The 18,056-nt window shown below is 41.4% G+C and overlaps 1 protein-coding gene across 4 annotated transcripts; it reads right to left on the minus strand.

Annotated features, from left to right (window-relative positions):
* Positions 1 to 281: 281 nt before the first annotated feature.
* Positions 282 to 14,646, minus strand: LOC103432352 (uncharacterized). Of its 4 annotated transcripts, none has more exons than XR_011571877.1 (18): positions 14,420 to 14,646; positions 14,091 to 14,166; positions 13,753 to 13,846; positions 13,471 to 13,579; positions 13,358 to 13,396; positions 13,124 to 13,207; positions 12,940 to 13,001; positions 12,569 to 12,671; positions 12,021 to 12,161; positions 3,329 to 3,397; positions 3,181 to 3,237; positions 2,812 to 3,075; positions 2,503 to 2,586; positions 2,283 to 2,393; positions 1,701 to 1,771; positions 1,313 to 1,553; positions 1,090 to 1,183; positions 282 to 905 (listed from the first exon to the last, which is right to left on the minus strand). XR_011571877.1 is itself a non-coding variant. In XM_070805878.1 (18 exons), exons 2-18 carry the CDS (start codon positions 14,091 to 14,093, stop codon positions 603 to 605), a joined length of 1,905 nt encoding a protein of 634 aa, XP_070661979.1. In that variant the 5' UTR covers positions 14,094 to 14,166; positions 14,420 to 14,646; the 3' UTR covers positions 282 to 602. The 4 variants fall into 4 exon arrangements, 3 of the variants coding, with proteins under 3 accessions (XP_070661979.1, XP_070661978.1, XP_070661980.1); XM_070805878.1 differs by having other exon boundaries at positions 1,332 to 1,553; positions 13,471 to 13,574; XM_070805877.1 differs by having other exon boundaries at positions 1,332 to 1,553.
* Between the last annotated feature and the right edge of the window lie 3,410 nt (positions 14,647 to 18,056).

Below are 18,056 nucleotides of genomic sequence, written 5' to 3' on the forward strand. Positions count from 1 at the left end.
GGTGTCTTGCCAATATTTAGTGCAGTTAGCTTCAAAACTGTGGTTGGAAACAGTGTCTTTGGATAACTAGATGCCGTGAGTTTTAAGTTCACGTGTGTAGTAAGTATCCCGTTAGACCAACCCTATACGATATCAATGACATTTCAAGAATCCAACTCTTCATATCTTGCATCCCAATCAAAAAAGACTAGAGTTTGCATAATTTCTGTTCATGTTTTTGTTGGCTTTGGCTGATTAGCCTGACTGAGTGAGTTTAGTAGTTTAGTAGTCAAAACCAAAGCTCTTACAAAGCATAATCACGTAAAAATAAAGCAGTCCAATAGGCCTCCAGTATTGATCAACTCTCTTTAGTTAACAACCGTAACACTGCTGCTTTGTGTGGACCAAAGAAGCTATTACAAATGTACGATGACAAGATACTGCACGAATCTGCACTCGGCCCTCGATGACTGAGTTTCATTTTTTACTTCTTGAAGAATTCTCAGTGTACCCGACTCTCTCGTTAGCATCAATTTGTTCAGGGGTACCAGTTATGCTTTGGCGTCTAACCGATCATCATGAACCATTTTACCAAAGTTAACAGTAGACCATTCCCATTTCGGTCAGGAACCAGTTTTGCTCGTGTTGTCTTTCAATATTTGCGCTGCAAGTATTAGGAGCTCCACCATCTCAAATCCGGCAGCATAAACAGAATCTATCTTCTCATGACTGGGCTGCCCATAAGCATGACCAGGCTCATTGCTGACACTCTGACCATTGACTCCAACGTCCTCGTCTGCTGACCAACTAATCGGCAGGGAGCTGCTAAGTGCAGTCTTCACTAGTTTTGCCTCATTAATAATGCCATTGACAGTTTCTGATAGGCTAGCAACTGCTCTACTTCCAGAAGTCACCAACTCTTTGGCCTATACAGTAGATTACAGCACAAATACTGAACGCATTAACTTCAAACAGTAGACAAAAGAAAAACGGCTAAACCGCCTAGCTTTTTGGTGGACAAACAGAGTTTCAATGTTAGCAATTGACTAATTACTTTAGAGTAAAAGTTTTCCATATGAAAAACAAAAACATCTTAAACTTCCATCAGACCTTTGAAAGGGATAGACGAAGCCTGTGAACTGTCGTAGTCAGATGCTCCATACTTCCCATGCTTTCTTGAAGTGTTGCTATTTCAATTTTCATTCTGAGAAGACAAAAATTGAGGAAGAAAAAGGACTTTGATGTCATATCTACTATCATGTCAGTGGCAAAATCAACGGTGATGCATGTCAACAACACACATATACAGTAGCATCATTGAACTCAAATTTACCCAAACTATATTCATAAACCTGGCAAACTCCATGCTATTGGACCCCTTGCCAGATAGATTCCCCTCGACATTTAGGCCACCTGCAGCTTCATGTCCCCTAAAGTCTACATTACCAACCCAACGACTCAAGTACGTTTTCTTCAGCAAACTTTTTAGCCTTCCATCTCTTTCATGAGTTACTACTTTCCTCTCCCCAATTTCAGCAGGCAAATTTTCTCTATTTGTCTCCTGGCCCATTCTCCTGCACAGTATCATCGATAGTACTGTCAGTACTGAAGCAAAAACTCACTACAAGGCAAAGAAGAAAGTTCTCCTCAAATAAAAGAAAAATTAATAACCCATCACATCTATAATGCAAACATTTCTAAAAGTAAAGAAGAAATTTAACTCTTTAAGCTGATGATAATCCTGCTTCAATTGTGCAAACTCCATTAGAGCTTTTACTTTTTCATTCGTAACCTGAAGCAAAAAGAAATAATTGGACAGTTCATCAATGAACCCAAACAACAATTGTACGAAACTTTTAAGGTCACATCGAACAGGCAAATTCATATTTGAACCACAAATATTCATGCAAGTAATGAAATATCAAACCACCACAATAATACCACAACAAGATGGAAGTATCTGGAGTCAGCAAAAACGCAAATGGTCTATGAAGGTCACCATTGAAATGCTTGAACATTGTATGACATAGTGATAACATCAATAGATAAGGTCCCATATTAAAGTGAGTGGCCAAATTAACAACAAAGCACAAGAGCACATTACAGGCATCCACATGAAACTTCACTATAGTTAGCTTGGATAACAGTGTCATATCTATACTGCAGCCTTTCACAAGAAATTTCATGAGTTACCAGTAAATTGCATACAACACCCCCAAACTAATAAGCAGAATGGTTTAGTTAAATTCAGACAACCCATTCAATGGTGAAAAGTTGCAGGAGGGGCACTTCAAAGAAGTTACCTGCTGTAAATTTCTGTGAAGCTCTTCTATTTTTCTTTCAAGAGCTGCATTCACATTCCTGTTGAGTAAATGTCTTTCTTCCTGCTGTGATAAAAGCAATAACGTTGAGACCTGAAAAACATTCATGGTTAAAGAAAAGCAACCACAAATCAGTACAATCATTCCAAAGTCACAAGAAAAAGAACCAACAGATTTCAAGAAAATGATAAAAGCAAAAAACCTTGTCTTGCAATGCCTGTGCAAGGACTTCGGAGGAATCGTTCCCTCTAACTGCCACAAACTCTGATGAGTCAGGACCATTATTCTGCAATCAGTATGGAATACATAAGGGACGACAAAATGTAGGTGCAAACTCAGATAAACTGCATCCTCCGAATTTCTCGTCACTATTATTCTAACTAGAAAATTGAGTTCACCAACCACAGAGCCAAAAAAGTACTACTTCCCATGAAAGTCCACAAAGATGTCTACTATCAAACATCATTGACAGTAGTCAGCAGATTACTCTATTAGGGTGCAGTAAACAAACCTTGGATACCAAATGGGGATCAGCATCAGTATTTTTATGCACCTCTTGGCCTTCATATTTGTCGTGCTTTATATCTCGCCGAGAAGGCCCCACCTTTTCAAGTCTGGTCGCATCAATTTGCCTACTATTTTCCTTTATTGCATCAATTATTGTTTTGAAACTAGCCTTTCCCTCATTAAGTAAATTCATGATGAGAACTCTTTGCTGAGAATGGTAATGATGCAATTCTGTAATCTCATGCTTTATCATTTTATATGTGAGGATCTGCATGTAAGCCAACCGGAGTTAAAGTAAGAACGATATTGAGGTTTTTTTAATGAGAAAGAAAGAAATTGAGATTGAACCTTATTTTTTCAAGCAAGAACTTACTTTTTTCTTTTCCAATTCGCCAACTCTCCGCTTTAAATGATTTTCGATTTCCAAGCCCTACATGCCATAAGAAGATCAATTTTTGGAAAATAGACCCTAAAAATTAGTCTGCAATGTAATGCTGATAAGTATGAAACAAGTTGCTTACCATCCGTTGCCTGTTTTGAAGGTTATCTACAGATTTCCTCATCCTCTCGAGCTCTTCCTCTAATGCACTCTGTCTGATGATAAGTTACTCAAGTTGCATACAGGAGATAAAATCTTAATCTAGTGACAACTGCAATTTTTTTAATAAATTAGGCAAAATTTTCAACTGCAAGCATGATGTCAGTTCAATCTGGAAAACTAAACAACACGACAAAATTCTATTTTGATTCACAAGGTTCTCAAAGAGCACAATCAATCTATACTTCTTGTTGAATCTATGGTTGCTAATGTTTTTATGTCCTCAGCAAAGAGATGTTCAATATTTGGTATTCTTAAATTAATCCTTTAGATCTACCATCTCCACTAACTCAAAATTAGGTTAACATAAATTTATACAACAACAACAACAACAACAAAGCCTTTTCCCACTAAGTGGGGTCGGCTATATGAATCCTAGAACGCCATTGCGCTCGGTTTTGTGTCATGTCCTCCGTTAGATCCAAGTACTCTAAGTCTTTTCTTAGAGTCTCTTCCAAAGTTTTCCTAGGTCTTCCTCTACTCCTTCGGCCCTGAACCTCTGTCCCGTAGTCACATCTTCGAACCGGAGCGTCAGTCGGCCTTCTTTGCACATGTCCAAATCACCAGAGCCGATTTTCTCTCATCTTTCCTACAATTTCGGCTACTCCTACTGTACCTCGGATATCCTCATTCCCAATCTTATCCTTTCTCGTGTGCCCACACATCCCACGAAGCATCCTCATCTCCGCTACACCCATTTTGTGTACGTGTTGATGCTTCACCACCCAACATTCTCTGCCATACAACATCGCTGGCCTTATTGCCGTCCTATAAAATTTTCCCTTGAGCTTCAGTGGCCTACGACGGTCACACAACACGCCGGATGCACTCTTTCCATCCAGCTCGTATTCTATGGTTGAGATCTCCATCTAATTCTCCGTTCTCTTGCAAGATAGATCATAGGTAACGAAAACGGTCGCTTTTTGTGATCTTCGCTAGATTGCTCCGGTCATTAGTGTGGATAAGTATATAAATGGATAGAGATAGGAAAGCAAACACAAGATGTACGTGGTTCACCCAGATTGGCTACGTCCACGGAATAGAAGAGTTCTCATTAATTGTGAAGGGTTGAGTGTGGTGTCGTCTTGACTTGCCTTATCTGTCTCATAGGTAGATGTGGCATCTTCTCTGGAAGTACTCTTCCTCCATCCAGGGGTGGTATCTTTAACTGGTGGAGATGCACAAGGTAATGTATCAATTTCACTTGAAGCTTACTTGTAGTTTCAGGCTTGGTCAAGCGCGATACAAACCATGTAGTAGGAGTCCCCCAAGTCGCCGGGCTAGGGGGTCTGCTGAAAGAGGTGACAGACAAGGTAAGCAATCAGAGCTCCGACTGATTGTTCACCTTCTCCCCATCTTGCAGCAGCATGAAGGATAAAGAGAAGAAAAATGAGAAGAGATGATATGAGATACTTTTGCTTTTGAAGAAGTAACTTTCCACAGGCTTATTCTTGAACTGAGCTGGAGGGTTTTCTGGTTTCCTCCAAAGTATAAGGCCGACTGAAGAATTTGAGGGTCAAAACAAGTCCATCAAATCTAGAGTACGTTCCACCCTGCTAATATGGGATACTTTTGCTTTTGACAGAGTAATGGATGTATCGGCACGTGTGCTGTTACGCTTGTCTCCACATGCTTCCTTGTATCCTTCGCACTTGCCCTATCTGTTCCTCAAGCAGATGCGGAATCTTCCCTGGAAACATAAGATGTTGAAGATGAGTACTCGAGAGCAATGCCAGGTAAGTAATCAGGTAAGGGGTTCCAGGCAGTCAGTTCCTGGCTGGAAGCTTGATTCCAAGTGCTGACTGATTGCTCTCTTTCTCCTTGTCTTGCCGGTAAAAACAAGGCCAAAAGAAAAAACAGGGAAAAAGCATGATATGGGATACTCTTGCTTTTAACCCTGATGATATGAGATATTCTTGCTCTAGTATAGCTTGTTTGCAGAGGTATTATCGGGGGGAAAGAAAGCTGAATATTTCGAAAGGCTTTGTTGGGAGTGCCCTATCAGATATGATGAAGGGTTGAGCATTTTTGCAGGTCTGCCTGTCCGTTGGGGATGGAGGTCGACATATATAGGAGTCTCCCTAACAACAAGTAGTAATGCTATTCCTTTACCCTGCTTGGTCATAGCACGGTAGTGGGAGCTGCCAGTTTCACATGTTTTAACTCTGTCAGAGCACTTTGAAAAAGTGGTCTGTGGTATCTGGCTCTCGAGATTCGGAGAACGATGCCTCTTCGATTTTTGAGAAAGCAATCATGTTGGGGGTCTGACTCTCGAGATTCGGAGAGCAGTGTCTCTTCGATTTTTGAGGAAGTAATCATGTTGGGAGTCTGGCTCTCGAGATTCGGAGGGCGGTGCCTCTTCGATTTTGGAGCAAGCAATCTTGTTGGGAGTGTTGTCTCGAATGTGAGTAAAGGTTGGACATGTTTGCTAGTCTACCTTGCCACGAAGCACAAAGGTTGACACATAGGGACTTTCCAATTATCCAGCAATGGTACTGTTCCTTTACCCTCTCTTCGATTTTGAGAAAGTAGTCATGTTGGGAGTCTGGCTCTCGAGATTCGGAGGACGGTGCCTCTTCGATTTTGGAGCAAGCAATCTTGTTGGGACTGTTTTCTCGAATGTGAGTAAAGGTTGGGCATGTTTGCTAGTCTACCTTGCCACGAAGCACAGAGGTTGACACACAGGGACTTTCCAATTATCCAGCAGTGGTACTGTTCCTTTACCCTTGTGGGTAATAATATGGTAGCTAGACCTTCAAAATTTATGTGTCTAAACTTTGTTAGTGCTGTTTCTTTGCTATTCTTTTACCTTTCTTGGTCAGAGCGATGTAGTGGGAGCTGCAAGCTTCACGTGCTCAACTTTGGCAGAGAACTTTGGCAAAATGATCTGTGGTACCCATGAGTTATTGTTGCGTGTGGGAAGTGGGTGATTGAACAGTAAGATTCATGTGCTTTCTCCTTCACCAGAAGTCTTCGACAGAATGCCCATAATTTCTGCAAAGCTGAGTGTGCGTGTGACAGGTGCTGACAAGGCTAGAAAAGTAGGTGCCTCTTTGATTTCTGAGATCGGCCCTCGTGGTCTCTGAGCAGCCCAGCTTTTGAGAAAGCGAGCGCCTCTTCGATTGATTCGGAGAACGGTGCCTCACCGATTTTTGAGAAAGCAATCATGTTGGGGGTCTGGCTCTCGAGATTCGGGGAGCAGTGTCTCTTCGATTTTTGAGAAAGTAATCATGTTGGGAGAGTGGCTCTCGAGATTCGGAGGGCGGTGCCTCTTCGATTTTGGAGCAAGCAATCTTGTTGGGAGTGTTTTCTCGAATGTGAGTAGAGGTTGGGCATGTTTGCTAGTCTACCTTGCCACGAAGCACAGAGGTTGACACACAGGGACTTTCCAATTATCCAGCAATGGTACTGTTCCTTTACCCTCTCTTCGATTTTTAAGAAAGTAGTCATGTTGGGAGTCTGGCTCTTTAGATTCGGAGGACGGTGCCTCTTCGATTTTGGAGCAAGCAATCTTATTGGGAGTGTTTTCTCGAATGTGAGTAAAGGTTGGGCATGTTTGCTAGTCTACCTTGCCACGAAGCACAGAGGTTGACATACATGGACTTTCCAATTATCCAGCAGTGGTACTGTTCCTTTACCCTTGTGGGTAATAATATGGTAGCTAGACCTTCAAAATTTATGGGTCTAAACTTTGTTAGTGCTGTTTCTTTGCTATTCTTTTACCCTTCTTGGTCAGAGCGATGTAGTGGGAGCTGCAAGCTTCACGTGCTCAACTTTGGCAGAGAACTTTGGCAAAGTTATCTGTGGTACCCATGAGCTATTGTTGCGTGTGGGAAGTGGGTGATTGAACAGTAAGATTCATGTGTTTTCTACTTCCCCAGAAGTCTTTGACAGAATGCCCATAATTTCCGCAAAGCTGAGTGTGCGTGTGACAGGTGCTGACAAGGCTGGAAAAGTAGGTGCCTCTTCGATTTCTGAGATCGGCCCTCGTGGTCTCTAGGGAGCCCAGCTTTTGAGAAAGCGAGCGCCTCTTCGATTTCTGAGATCGGCCTTCGTGGTCTTTGAGCAGCCCAACTTTTGAGAAAGCAAACGGCTCTTCGATTTCTGAGATCAACCCTCGTGATCTCTAAGCAGCCCAACTTTTGAGAAAGCAAACGCCTCTTCGATTTCTGAGCAGGCGCCTCTTTGATTTCTGAAGCTCCGTCGAGTGCAGATTTTTATAGGGGCTGGCATTAAGTTCCAAAGCACACTTGAATCTCCACCAGTAGAAGCTTCATTCTTGCACTTCTAAGATCTTGATTTGTCCGACCTCTTCTCTCTTCAACACCTTTGAAAATGTCTGGCCCCTCCGACCGTCGTTTTGACTTGAACCTTGTTGAAGAGGCAGCCCCGCCTTCTCCAGACAACATATGGCGCCCATCCTTCGTCTCCCCAACTGGTCCTCTTACCGTTGGGGATTCCGTGATGAAGAATGATATGACCGCTGCGGTGGTGGCCAGGAACCTTCTCACTCCCAAAGATAACAGACTACTTTCCAAACGGTCTGATGAGTTAGCTGTTAAGGATTCGCTGGCTCTCAGTGTTCAGTGTGCAGGTTCTGTGTCTAATATGGCACAACGCCTATTTGCTCGAACCCGCCAAGTTGAATCATTGGCGGCTGAAGTGATGAGTCTCAAACAGGAGATTAGAGGGCTCAAGCATGAGAATAAACAGTTGCACCGGCTCGCACATGACTATGCTACAAACATGAAGAGGAAGCTTGACCAGATGAAGGAAACTGATGGTCAGGTTTTACTTGATCATCAGAGATTTGTGGGTTTGTTCCAAAGGCATTTATTGCCTTCGTCTTCTGGGGCTGTACCGCGTAATGAAGCTCCAAATGATCAACCTCTGATGCCTCCTCCTTCTAGGGTTATGTCCAGTACTGAGGCTCCAAATGATCCCCCTCCGGTGCCTTCTCTTTCTGGGGCTCTACCGACTGCTGAGACTTCTCCTAAGCAACCTTTGTGAAGGCTCCCTCTTGTGTGTTTATTTTGACTCCTGTATATGTACATATTTGTAGCTTATCGGGGATATCAATAAATAAGCTTTCCTTCATTTCAACGTATTGTGTTAAATACACCAAAGCCTTCTTCGCTAAGTTCTTTGAATTTTCTTTTGTTGAAGCTTGTATGTTGAAGCTTTCTGAGTGGAGCATGTAGGTTGGGGTAGTGTTCCCTTAATTTCCCGAGTGAGGAAAACTTCTTGGTTGGAGACTTGGAAAATCCAAGTCACTGAGTGGGATCGGCTATATGAATCTTAGAACGCCATTGTGCTCGATCCTGTGTCATGTCCTTCGTTAGATCCAAGTACGCTAAGTCTTTTCTTAGAGTCTCTTCCAAAGTTTTCCTAGGTCTTCCTCTACCCCTTCGGCCCTGAACCTCTGTCCCATAGTCGCATCTTCTAATCGGAGCGTCAGTAGGCCTTCTTTGCACATGTCCAAACCACCGTAACCGATTTTCTCTCATCTTTCCTTCAATTTCGGCTACTCCTACTTTACCCCGGATATCCTCATTCCTAATCTTATCCTTTCTCGTGTGCCCACACATCCAACGAAGCATCCTCATCTCCGCTACACCCATTTTGTGTACGTGTTGATGTTTCACCGCCCAACATTCTGTGCCATACAGCATTGCCGGCCTTATTGCCGTCCTATAAAATTTTCCCTTGAGCTTCAGTGGCATACGGCGGTCACACAACACACCGGATGCACTCTTCCACTTCATCCATCCAGCTTGTATTCTATGGTTGAGATCTCCATCTAATTCTCCGTTCTTTTGCAAGATAGATCCTAGGTAACGAAAACGGTCGCTCTTTGGTATTTCTTGATCTCCGATCCTCACCCCTAACTCGTTTTGGCCTCCATTTGCACTGAACTTGCACTCCATATATTCTGTCTTTGATCGGCTGAGGCGAAGACCTTTAGATTCCAACACTTCTCTCCAAAGGTTAAGCTTTGCATTTACCCCTTCCTGAGTTTCATCTATCAACACTATATCGTCTGCGAAAAGCATACACCAAGGAATATCATCTTGAATATGTCCTGTTAACTCATCCATTACCAACGCAAAAAGGTAAGGACTTAAGGATGAGCCTTGATGTAATCCTACAGTTATGGGAAAGCTTTCGGTTTGTCCTTCATGAGTTCTTACGGCGGTCTTTGCTCCTTCATACATATCCTTTATAGCTTGGATATATGCTACTCGTACTCCTTTCTTCTCTAAAATCCTCCAAAGAATGTCTCTTGGGACCCTATCATACGCTTTTTCCAAATCTATAAAGACCATGTGTAAATCCTTTTTCCCATCTCTATATCTTTCCATCAATCTTCGTAAGAGATAGATTGCCTCCATGGTTGAGCGCCCTGGCATGAACCCGAATTGGTTGTCCGAAACCCGTGTCTCTTGCCTCAATCTATGCTCAATGACTCTCTCCCAGAGCTTCATTGTATGACTCATTAGCTTAATACCCCTATAGTTCATGCAATTTTGTACGTCGCCCTTATTCTTGTAGATAGGCACCAAAGTGCTCGTTCGCCACTCATTTGGCATCTTCTTCGTTTTCAAAATCCTATTGAAAAGGTCAGTGAGCCATGTTATACCTGTCTCTCCCAAAACTTTCCACACTTCGATTGGTATATCGTCTGGGCCTATTGCTTTTCTATGCTTCATCTTCTTCAAAGCTACAACCACTTCTTCCTTCCGGATTCGACGATAAAAGGAGTAGTTTCTACACTCTTCTGAGTTACTCAACTCTCCTAAAGAAGCACTCCTTTCATGTCCTTCATTGAAAAGATTATGAAAATAACCTCTCCATCTGTCTTTAACCGCGTTCTCTGTAGCAAGAACCTTTCCATCCTCATCCTTGATGCACCTCACTTGGTTTAGGTCCCTTGTCTTCTTTTCCCTTGCTCTAGCTAGTTTATAGATATCCAACTCTCCTTCTTTGGTATCTAGTCGTTTATACATATCGTCGTAAGCCGCTAACTTAGCTTCTCTGACAGCTTTCTTCGCCTCTTGCTTCGCTTTTCTATACCTTTCACCATTTTCATCGGTCCTCTCCTTGTATAAGGCTTTACAACATTCCTTCTTAGCCTTCACCTTTGTTTGTACCTCCTCATTCCACCACCAAGATTCCTTTTGGTGTGGGGCAAAGCCCTTGGACTCTCCTAATACCTCTTTTGCTACTTTTCGGATACAACTAGCCATGGAATCCCACATTTGGCTAGCTTCCCCCTCTCTATCCCACACACATTGGGTGATTACCTTCTCTTTGAAAATGGCTTGTTTTTCTTCTTTTAGATTCCACCATCTAGTTCTTGGGCACTTCCAAGTCTTGTTCTTTTGTCTTACTCTTTTGATATGTACATCCATCACCAACAAGCGATGTTGATTAGCCACGCTCTCTCCTGGTATAACTTTGCAATCCTTACAAGTTATACGATCCCCTTTCCTCATTAGAAGAAAATCTATTTGTGTTTTTGACGACCCACTCTTGTAGGTGATCACATGTTCTTCTCTCTTCTTAAAGAAGGTATTGGCTAAGAAGAGATCATATGCCATTGCAAAATCCAAGATAGCTTCCCCATCCTCGTTTCTCTCCCCAAAACCATGGCCACCATGAAAACCTCCATAGTTGCCTGTCTCCCTGCCCACGTGTCCATTTAAATCTCCTCCTATAAATAACTTCTCCGTCTGAGCAATTCCTTGCACCAAGTCTCCAAGATCTTCCCAAAATTTCTCCTTCGAACTCGTATCCAACCCTACTTGAGGTGCGTACGCACTAATCACATTGATAAGTTCTTGTCCTATTACAATCTTGATTGCCATGATTCTATCTCCTACCCTCTTGACATCTACAACATCTTGTACCAAGGTCTTGTCCACGATGATGCCAACACCGTTTCTCGTTCTATTTGTGCCCGAATACCAAAGTTTAAACCCTGAGTTTTCTAGATCCTTTGCCTTACTACCAACCCACTTAGTTTCTTGTAGGCACATAATATTTATCCTTCTCCTCACCATAACTTCCACTACTTCCATAGATTTTCCCGTTAAGGTTCCTATATTCCACGTTCCTAAACGCATTTTGCTCTCTTGAACTCTACCCTTCTGTCCTAGCTTCTTCACCCTCCCCCGTCTAATAGGATCAAAGTACTTCTTTTGTGTGTCCCGGGTAAAGTTGATAGGAGCATATGCTCCCAAACAACTTTGAGTGGAGTCGTTCGAAAAGAAGTTTCTATGGCCCCCTTGCTCATTTAACACTGCATCCGGGTGCCGATGGAGATACAGCGACCCTTGCTCACTTATCACTGTGCTCGGGCCACACAGCGCGCCACTTACGGGTGACGCCCTAGCTTTAGCGCGATTTTGTTCTGGATTCATTTTCATAAGGATTCGACGTGATCATGGAGTGCCGGCTGTCGACTACCTGACGTCCTCCCCCTCCTCCTTTATCCGGGCTTGGGACCGGCCATGTAAGACATAGGCGGAGTTGTTAACATAAATTTATAGTTTGATATAATTATCCATTTACCCTTTGAAGAGAATGAAAAGTAGAGGGTTGTGCAAACTTACAATATATTTAGATGTTGAAGCATCCTTGAAACACCACCATTCTGCAGGATCATGCAAAAGGCATGCACATTTTCTGTCCCAACTTGTATCCTCACATCCCTCGGGGCTTTGCTGTCTGATCTCATAAAATTTATCAATTACCTGTTATGAACATAATATCTCCTTAAGAACTATGCAAAAATCATTCTCAAAAAGAACCAAGCAAAAATAGGACAAATGAAAAGTAGAAATTGAGAGCAACATAAATCTAGTACGAAACGAAGAAACAAAACTGAGAACAATGGTCAACGTTAAAATAGTTCTAGCTACACCTTGAGCACATACACGTCTTTGAAAAATCATGCAATATGTTCTCTATTTGCTAAATATGAGTGGAAAGATAACTTGCTCATTGTTTGGGACTGAAAGTGCAGTTAAATAGTAATATATGATTCGTCATGCAACATCTTTACATCGTTACGAGCATACATCAGATGTTTCTTCACGATTTAGAAACGTGCATTCAGAAAGTTGCCATGCATCATGATTTGAACATTATAGAAAGTCACCTTCTTGAAAGCTTCAATCTGCAACTCTTGAATTGCTAAATCACTTTGCAGTTTCTCACTAAGTTTCTTCTGTTTAGAAAAATCTGCAGTATGTTCTTCTAATCTGTATCACAAATTATATGCACATTCATCATGAAAGAAGTAGGCTTTCACTTGCATCAGAGTTTCATCTTGGCTTTATAGCTCTAAGAACAGCATGACAACTCAGGAAATTAATGAAAATGCCAAGTCGTAAGTTGCCGAAATAACACGTAGATGCCTAACATATATGAGACAGAAACCCAAGATTGAAGAAAGTAAAAAGTATAGCGTTTATCTTCAAATATTTGCTGCTAATAATCAATTCTCCTTTCGTGCAAGGCCAGTATTACCTCTTCTCTATATCACCTAATTTGTTTGACATGAGATCCTCTTTTTCCCTAGCCTTCTCAGCCTGTGATAAGCCACGTAACATATGTAAAATTTTGATTTTCATAAATACTTCATGCAGGAAAGTACTTATCAAGTGCCATACATGCAGAAAATAAGCTTAAAATAAAGGACAGCTGCTGTAACCTCCATTATTGAATTATCTCGTTCGGCAAAAGCTGCAGCCACACAGCCCTGGAAAAATTTAAGCTGCTTTTCTGCTTCCACATTCTAGGCAAACAAATTCAATATATCAGACCCAAGAATGCCACCATGAAATTAATTTGCACTCATTCCATAATTAAAAAAGCAATGTTTCGTATTTATCAGAACGATTCTGCTGATGATTGAGATGCAAAAGAGATTTCGTGTAAGAGAGACCTTTGCAACCTCTGCACTATGTAGATCAGCCAACTGGCCCTGGAGGTATAAAGCACACATATTAGCTTTCATAAGCAGTTATACTCATAAGGGAAGAAAGTTAAAGGTCACACTTTGATTCTGTAAGCCTCAGAAAGCTCCTCTTGAAGATTCACATAATCTCTCGTGCAAGCAGCTAGCTTCTTTTTCAAGTTTTCAATCTCCTGCTCCAAACCAGCTGTCCTAATATGGCATTAAATTTTAATGCAAAACATATTTTTAGTTTTCTTGGCAGTACCACCCCATGGGCCATGGGTTACAAATTTGCCTTCCGAACCCTTCAATAAAAAGAAGAAGAAGAGGAAATCGCAAGGGAAAAAAACCCAACCCTCTTGATTGCGGACGGAAAATTATACCTTTGGAAATGCATCTTAGTGGCCACAACAAGGTAGCTTGGTCCAGCTTGTTGCATACACAGTTGTTCAATGTCTTTGCGCAATTCATCACGCTCTGTGAAACATTATAATCCCCATATTTTACCTTACATGTTAGTATACACTCGACTCTGGAACACTACTGAGGGTCACAAACTGAACAATACGGTATATACAGAAGCACAACTTATGTGATTGCAACATCAAGCAGGACCACACAAAACCAACTTCCGATTTCACGTAGTGCAATGAATAGTCAAAAACCAATTCTATACAAAAACATAGAGTGGAGATTGAAGACGCAATAAAATAGCACATACCATTTTCGAGCTGATGAATCCGAGCCAACAACGATTCCTTGTCGCTTAAATCTTCATCCATTGCTAGAAACAGAAACTGAGGTCAAACCGTAAAACCCATTAGCATCAAACAATAAACTTAACCAATTACCATAACCAACCCATATGCAAGATTGTATCCTTCAGATTGAAGCAAAGTCGACAGCGTTTCACAATTTGGGTATCGCAAGAATCCCCAGAACTAAAATTGGACAGAATTATATCACCAAGCTCAACAATTTCATACATATCAATACTTAAAGCAAGTGAAAACAATTGGAATTGAATGATTTTAGGGTTTTTGGTGTTACCTGAATATGTTATAGGAACGACGAGAAGAGCAGCGGGGAGGAATTCAGATTCAAGGCCGGAGAGGGAGAGAAAGAGGAAGACGAAGACGAAGAGGGGTAGTTTGCCTTCGTTTTGCTTTGTTTGCTTGCTGTAAGAAAATGTGTAAAACTACAGAATGTGAAGCTGGGGGGTTTTCCTCTTTGTATTTTATTGTTGTTGTTTTTGCCAAATATTTTTGAGTTTTAGTTCAATAAATTAACTTTTTTGGTGGATAATAAACTTTTAAGAAATTTGATTTGATTTCATCTTTAATAATCCGTTTGAATATGCTTCTTTAAAAAGTATTTCTATTCAATAGTGTTTCAAATAATAAAAAATAATTTTATGTTCAATTTTCCTATATGATTTTTAACCTATCTCGTCCCTCCACGTGTTATTACCTAAAAATACAATTTTTGTAGATAGACTTCCGAGTAGATTTTTGTGTATTTTTATAACTTTTAAGTTTATTTTCTGAATTCTTTTATAATCTTTAGCAAACTTTATTAATATAGATTGTTGGATAAAATTTTGTTGCAATCCAACAGCCCAGATTGTACCACATCATCCAAAAGTAACTTTAAATTTTATTTTCTAATTTTTCTTTTTTTTTAATTTTAAAGAGAAAAATCGATAGTTGATTATAAATCTAAGGGTAAATTACACTTTCATATCTCATATTTAGGATTTATTTCAATTCCTTACAACATCTTCAAAACATTTCACTTTCATACCTTAAGTACTGTTTTATTTCAAAATAATACTTCCGTTACATTTTCCATCCATTGATCCGTTAACTGCTGATGTGGCTACCACATATATGTGGCTGCCAAATGTCTGCCACGTGACAAAAAATAAAATTTTAATTTCTTTTTAAAAAACCTGAATTTTCTCGAAAAAAATTGAAACCCATCCTTAAACCTGGAAGAAGAAGAAGGAGGGGAAAAAATAGTGCTTGAACCTGCCTTCCCCCCGCACGCCACCCACCCCCTCACCCCCCGCCCTCGCGCGCGCACGCGACGCACCTACCTGGGTGAACCCACCCAAACCATGACCTCCATATTTTTTAGATTTTCATGCCTTCCATCCCCCCCCCCCCCCCAACGCAAACCCACCCAGACCATGACCTCCATATTTTTTAAATTTTTCGAAAATACTTTGAGATGGGGAGTTTGAGTTTGAGATGATTGTTGGACTGGTTTTGTGGTAGATCCACCTAATCTCTGGTGGGATTTTTGGGGGTGGGTGATGGGGGATTTTTGGGGGTGGGTGATGGGGGATTTTTGGGAGGGGTGATGGGGGATGGAAGAAAGGGGTGGCTCGAGTGGGATTTTGGGATGGGTGTATAAACACGGAAATTTCTGCGATGAATGAGACAAGAACACGTGTACAAAATAATAATTGTATTAATGATTTAGGAGTTACAATCTCTTCTACAAATTTAGCCTCTGATTCTATCTTTGTAATGGGTAGATTTGTTGATGTTATTGATCCAAAGGGCCGTCGGGGCTTGATCTTTAGGATGAACGGATGATGAATGATAAACACTTTCTTCAAGGGATGTCGGGGCTTGATCTTGAATTAGTGGAAGTTTCTTCAAGGACCGTTGGGGCTTGATCTTGAAGGAGGATTTTGACGAGGAACGAAGAGGGCTTTCTTGATTCTTCGGAATTTGCTTGAAAGCTTTAAAGTTTCGAGGCTTCAAGGCTTTGGTGTGGTGTGAATTCTCTTCCAATTTGGGAGTAGAGAAAGTGTATGTAAAATCCTCCCTTGATTCTTTGGTGGAGGAGCCTATTTATAGGCTTTGGGAATGAATCACCACCATCCATTTGTTTTGGTGGATGTTGTAGGTGAATTTTGGTGGATGTTGTAGGTGAAACTTGGTGGATGTTGTAGGTGAACTTAGTGTATGATGTAGGTGAAGTGAATGAAGGTTGTAATTTTAATACAATGGTAAACATTTATTTCACCAAAATTTCAATGTTTACAAATGTAATCTTAATGCAATGGCTAACATTTATGCCACCGAAATTTCAATGTCTACAAATGCCCCCACTTCAAGGCGCGTTGTATACATGTGCTTGTTACATGTAGAAGATGCGTTTTGAAGTCCCTTAATGTAGTTTGTCGATCCAAGGGCCGTCGAGGCTTGATCTTGAACTGGTCTGGGAGTTTCTTCAAGTGTCGTTAAGGCTTGTTCTTGAATTTTGTTTGAAATTTCTTCAAGGGCCGTTGAGGCTTGATCTTGGATGAAATTGGACCACAAGGAGCTTCGTGTGGTAGATGATCCTTGGCTTTGGTAATGGATGAATCGGCACGTATTTTGTTGCGCTTGTTGACTTTCCACAGCTTTGATCTTGAAGTAGGCTGGAGGAGTTTTCTGGTTTCCTCCAAATGACTTTCCACAGACTTAATCTTGAACTGGATTTGATTCAAGGGTGGTGGACACTTGATCTTGAATCGGACTTGTGATTTCTTTAAGGGCCGTTGAGGCTTGATCTCGAACTTAAACATGACCACGAGCAGTTTCAGGACACGCATGCTTTGAAAGATCAAGGAAGTTCGCAGCATTTTCATATGAACCCTGAGCAGTTTGGTCAACGGTATGATCTTCAAGATTGATGGGCTCTTCTTCCAGTTGGTGACTTGATCTTTAAGGATTATCGAGACTTTGCTCTTTGGTGATAGTGCCGGCGAAAAGTTGTTGAAGCTTCTCGAGCTCTTTGATTATAGCAACGATGGCAGGCTTGGATTTGACTTAGACCCCTCCGTCTGGATTATGCAGTTCTGCCGAGAAGGGTGTTCTGCCATAATGATTTGTTTCGGCTCATTGTGCTGCGTTTTTCTTTGCTTGTTTCTTTCGCCTAGCCGAAATGGTGCGCAACCTTTCGCCTTTAAATGGTCTTTCAGAGCATCACTTTTCAGCCACTCATCCATGCTTGGCAGCTTCAGTGTAAAAAGCTAACACCATATCAACTGTTTTGAAATATTTGCTGAGGAAATTCGAGATCCGTCAACAGTTGAAGATGAGTACTCAAGAGCAACGCTAGGTAAGCAACCAGGCAAAGGTTCCGGGCAATCAGTTCCTGATCGGACGTTTAATTTCAGGTTCCGACTGATTGCTTCCTTTCTCCTTGTTCTGCAGGCAAGAACAAGGGCAAAGGAAAGGATAGGGAAAAAGCATGATATGAGATACCTTTGCTTTCAACCCCGATGATATGAGATACTTTTGCTTTTGAAGAAGTAACGGATAATCAACACATGTATTTGTTGAGCTTGTCTCCACATGCTTCGATGCATCATTTTCACTCGCCTCTTCTGTTCTCCTGGCAGATGTGGTATCTTCTCTAGAAGCATAAGATGTTGAGATAATGGGTACTTCGAGAGTAATGCTAGGTGAGCAATCAGGAAAGGTTCCAAGCAGTCGGTTCCTTACCAGGAGCTTGAGTGGAGGTTCCGACATATTGCTTTCTTTATCCTTGTTTTTGTAGGTAAGAACAAGGACAAAGGAAAGGACAGGGAGAAAGCATGCTATGAGATACTCTTGCTCTCAACCCCAGTGATATGAGATACCTTTGCTTCGGTGTGACTTGGTTGAAGAGGCGTTTCCAGGGAGGA

This window comes from Malus domestica, chromosome 10 (assembly GCF_042453785.1).
Source record: "Malus domestica chromosome 10, GDT2T_hap1".
NCBI classification, from domain to species: domain Eukaryota; kingdom Viridiplantae; phylum Streptophyta; class Magnoliopsida; order Rosales; family Rosaceae; genus Malus; species Malus domestica.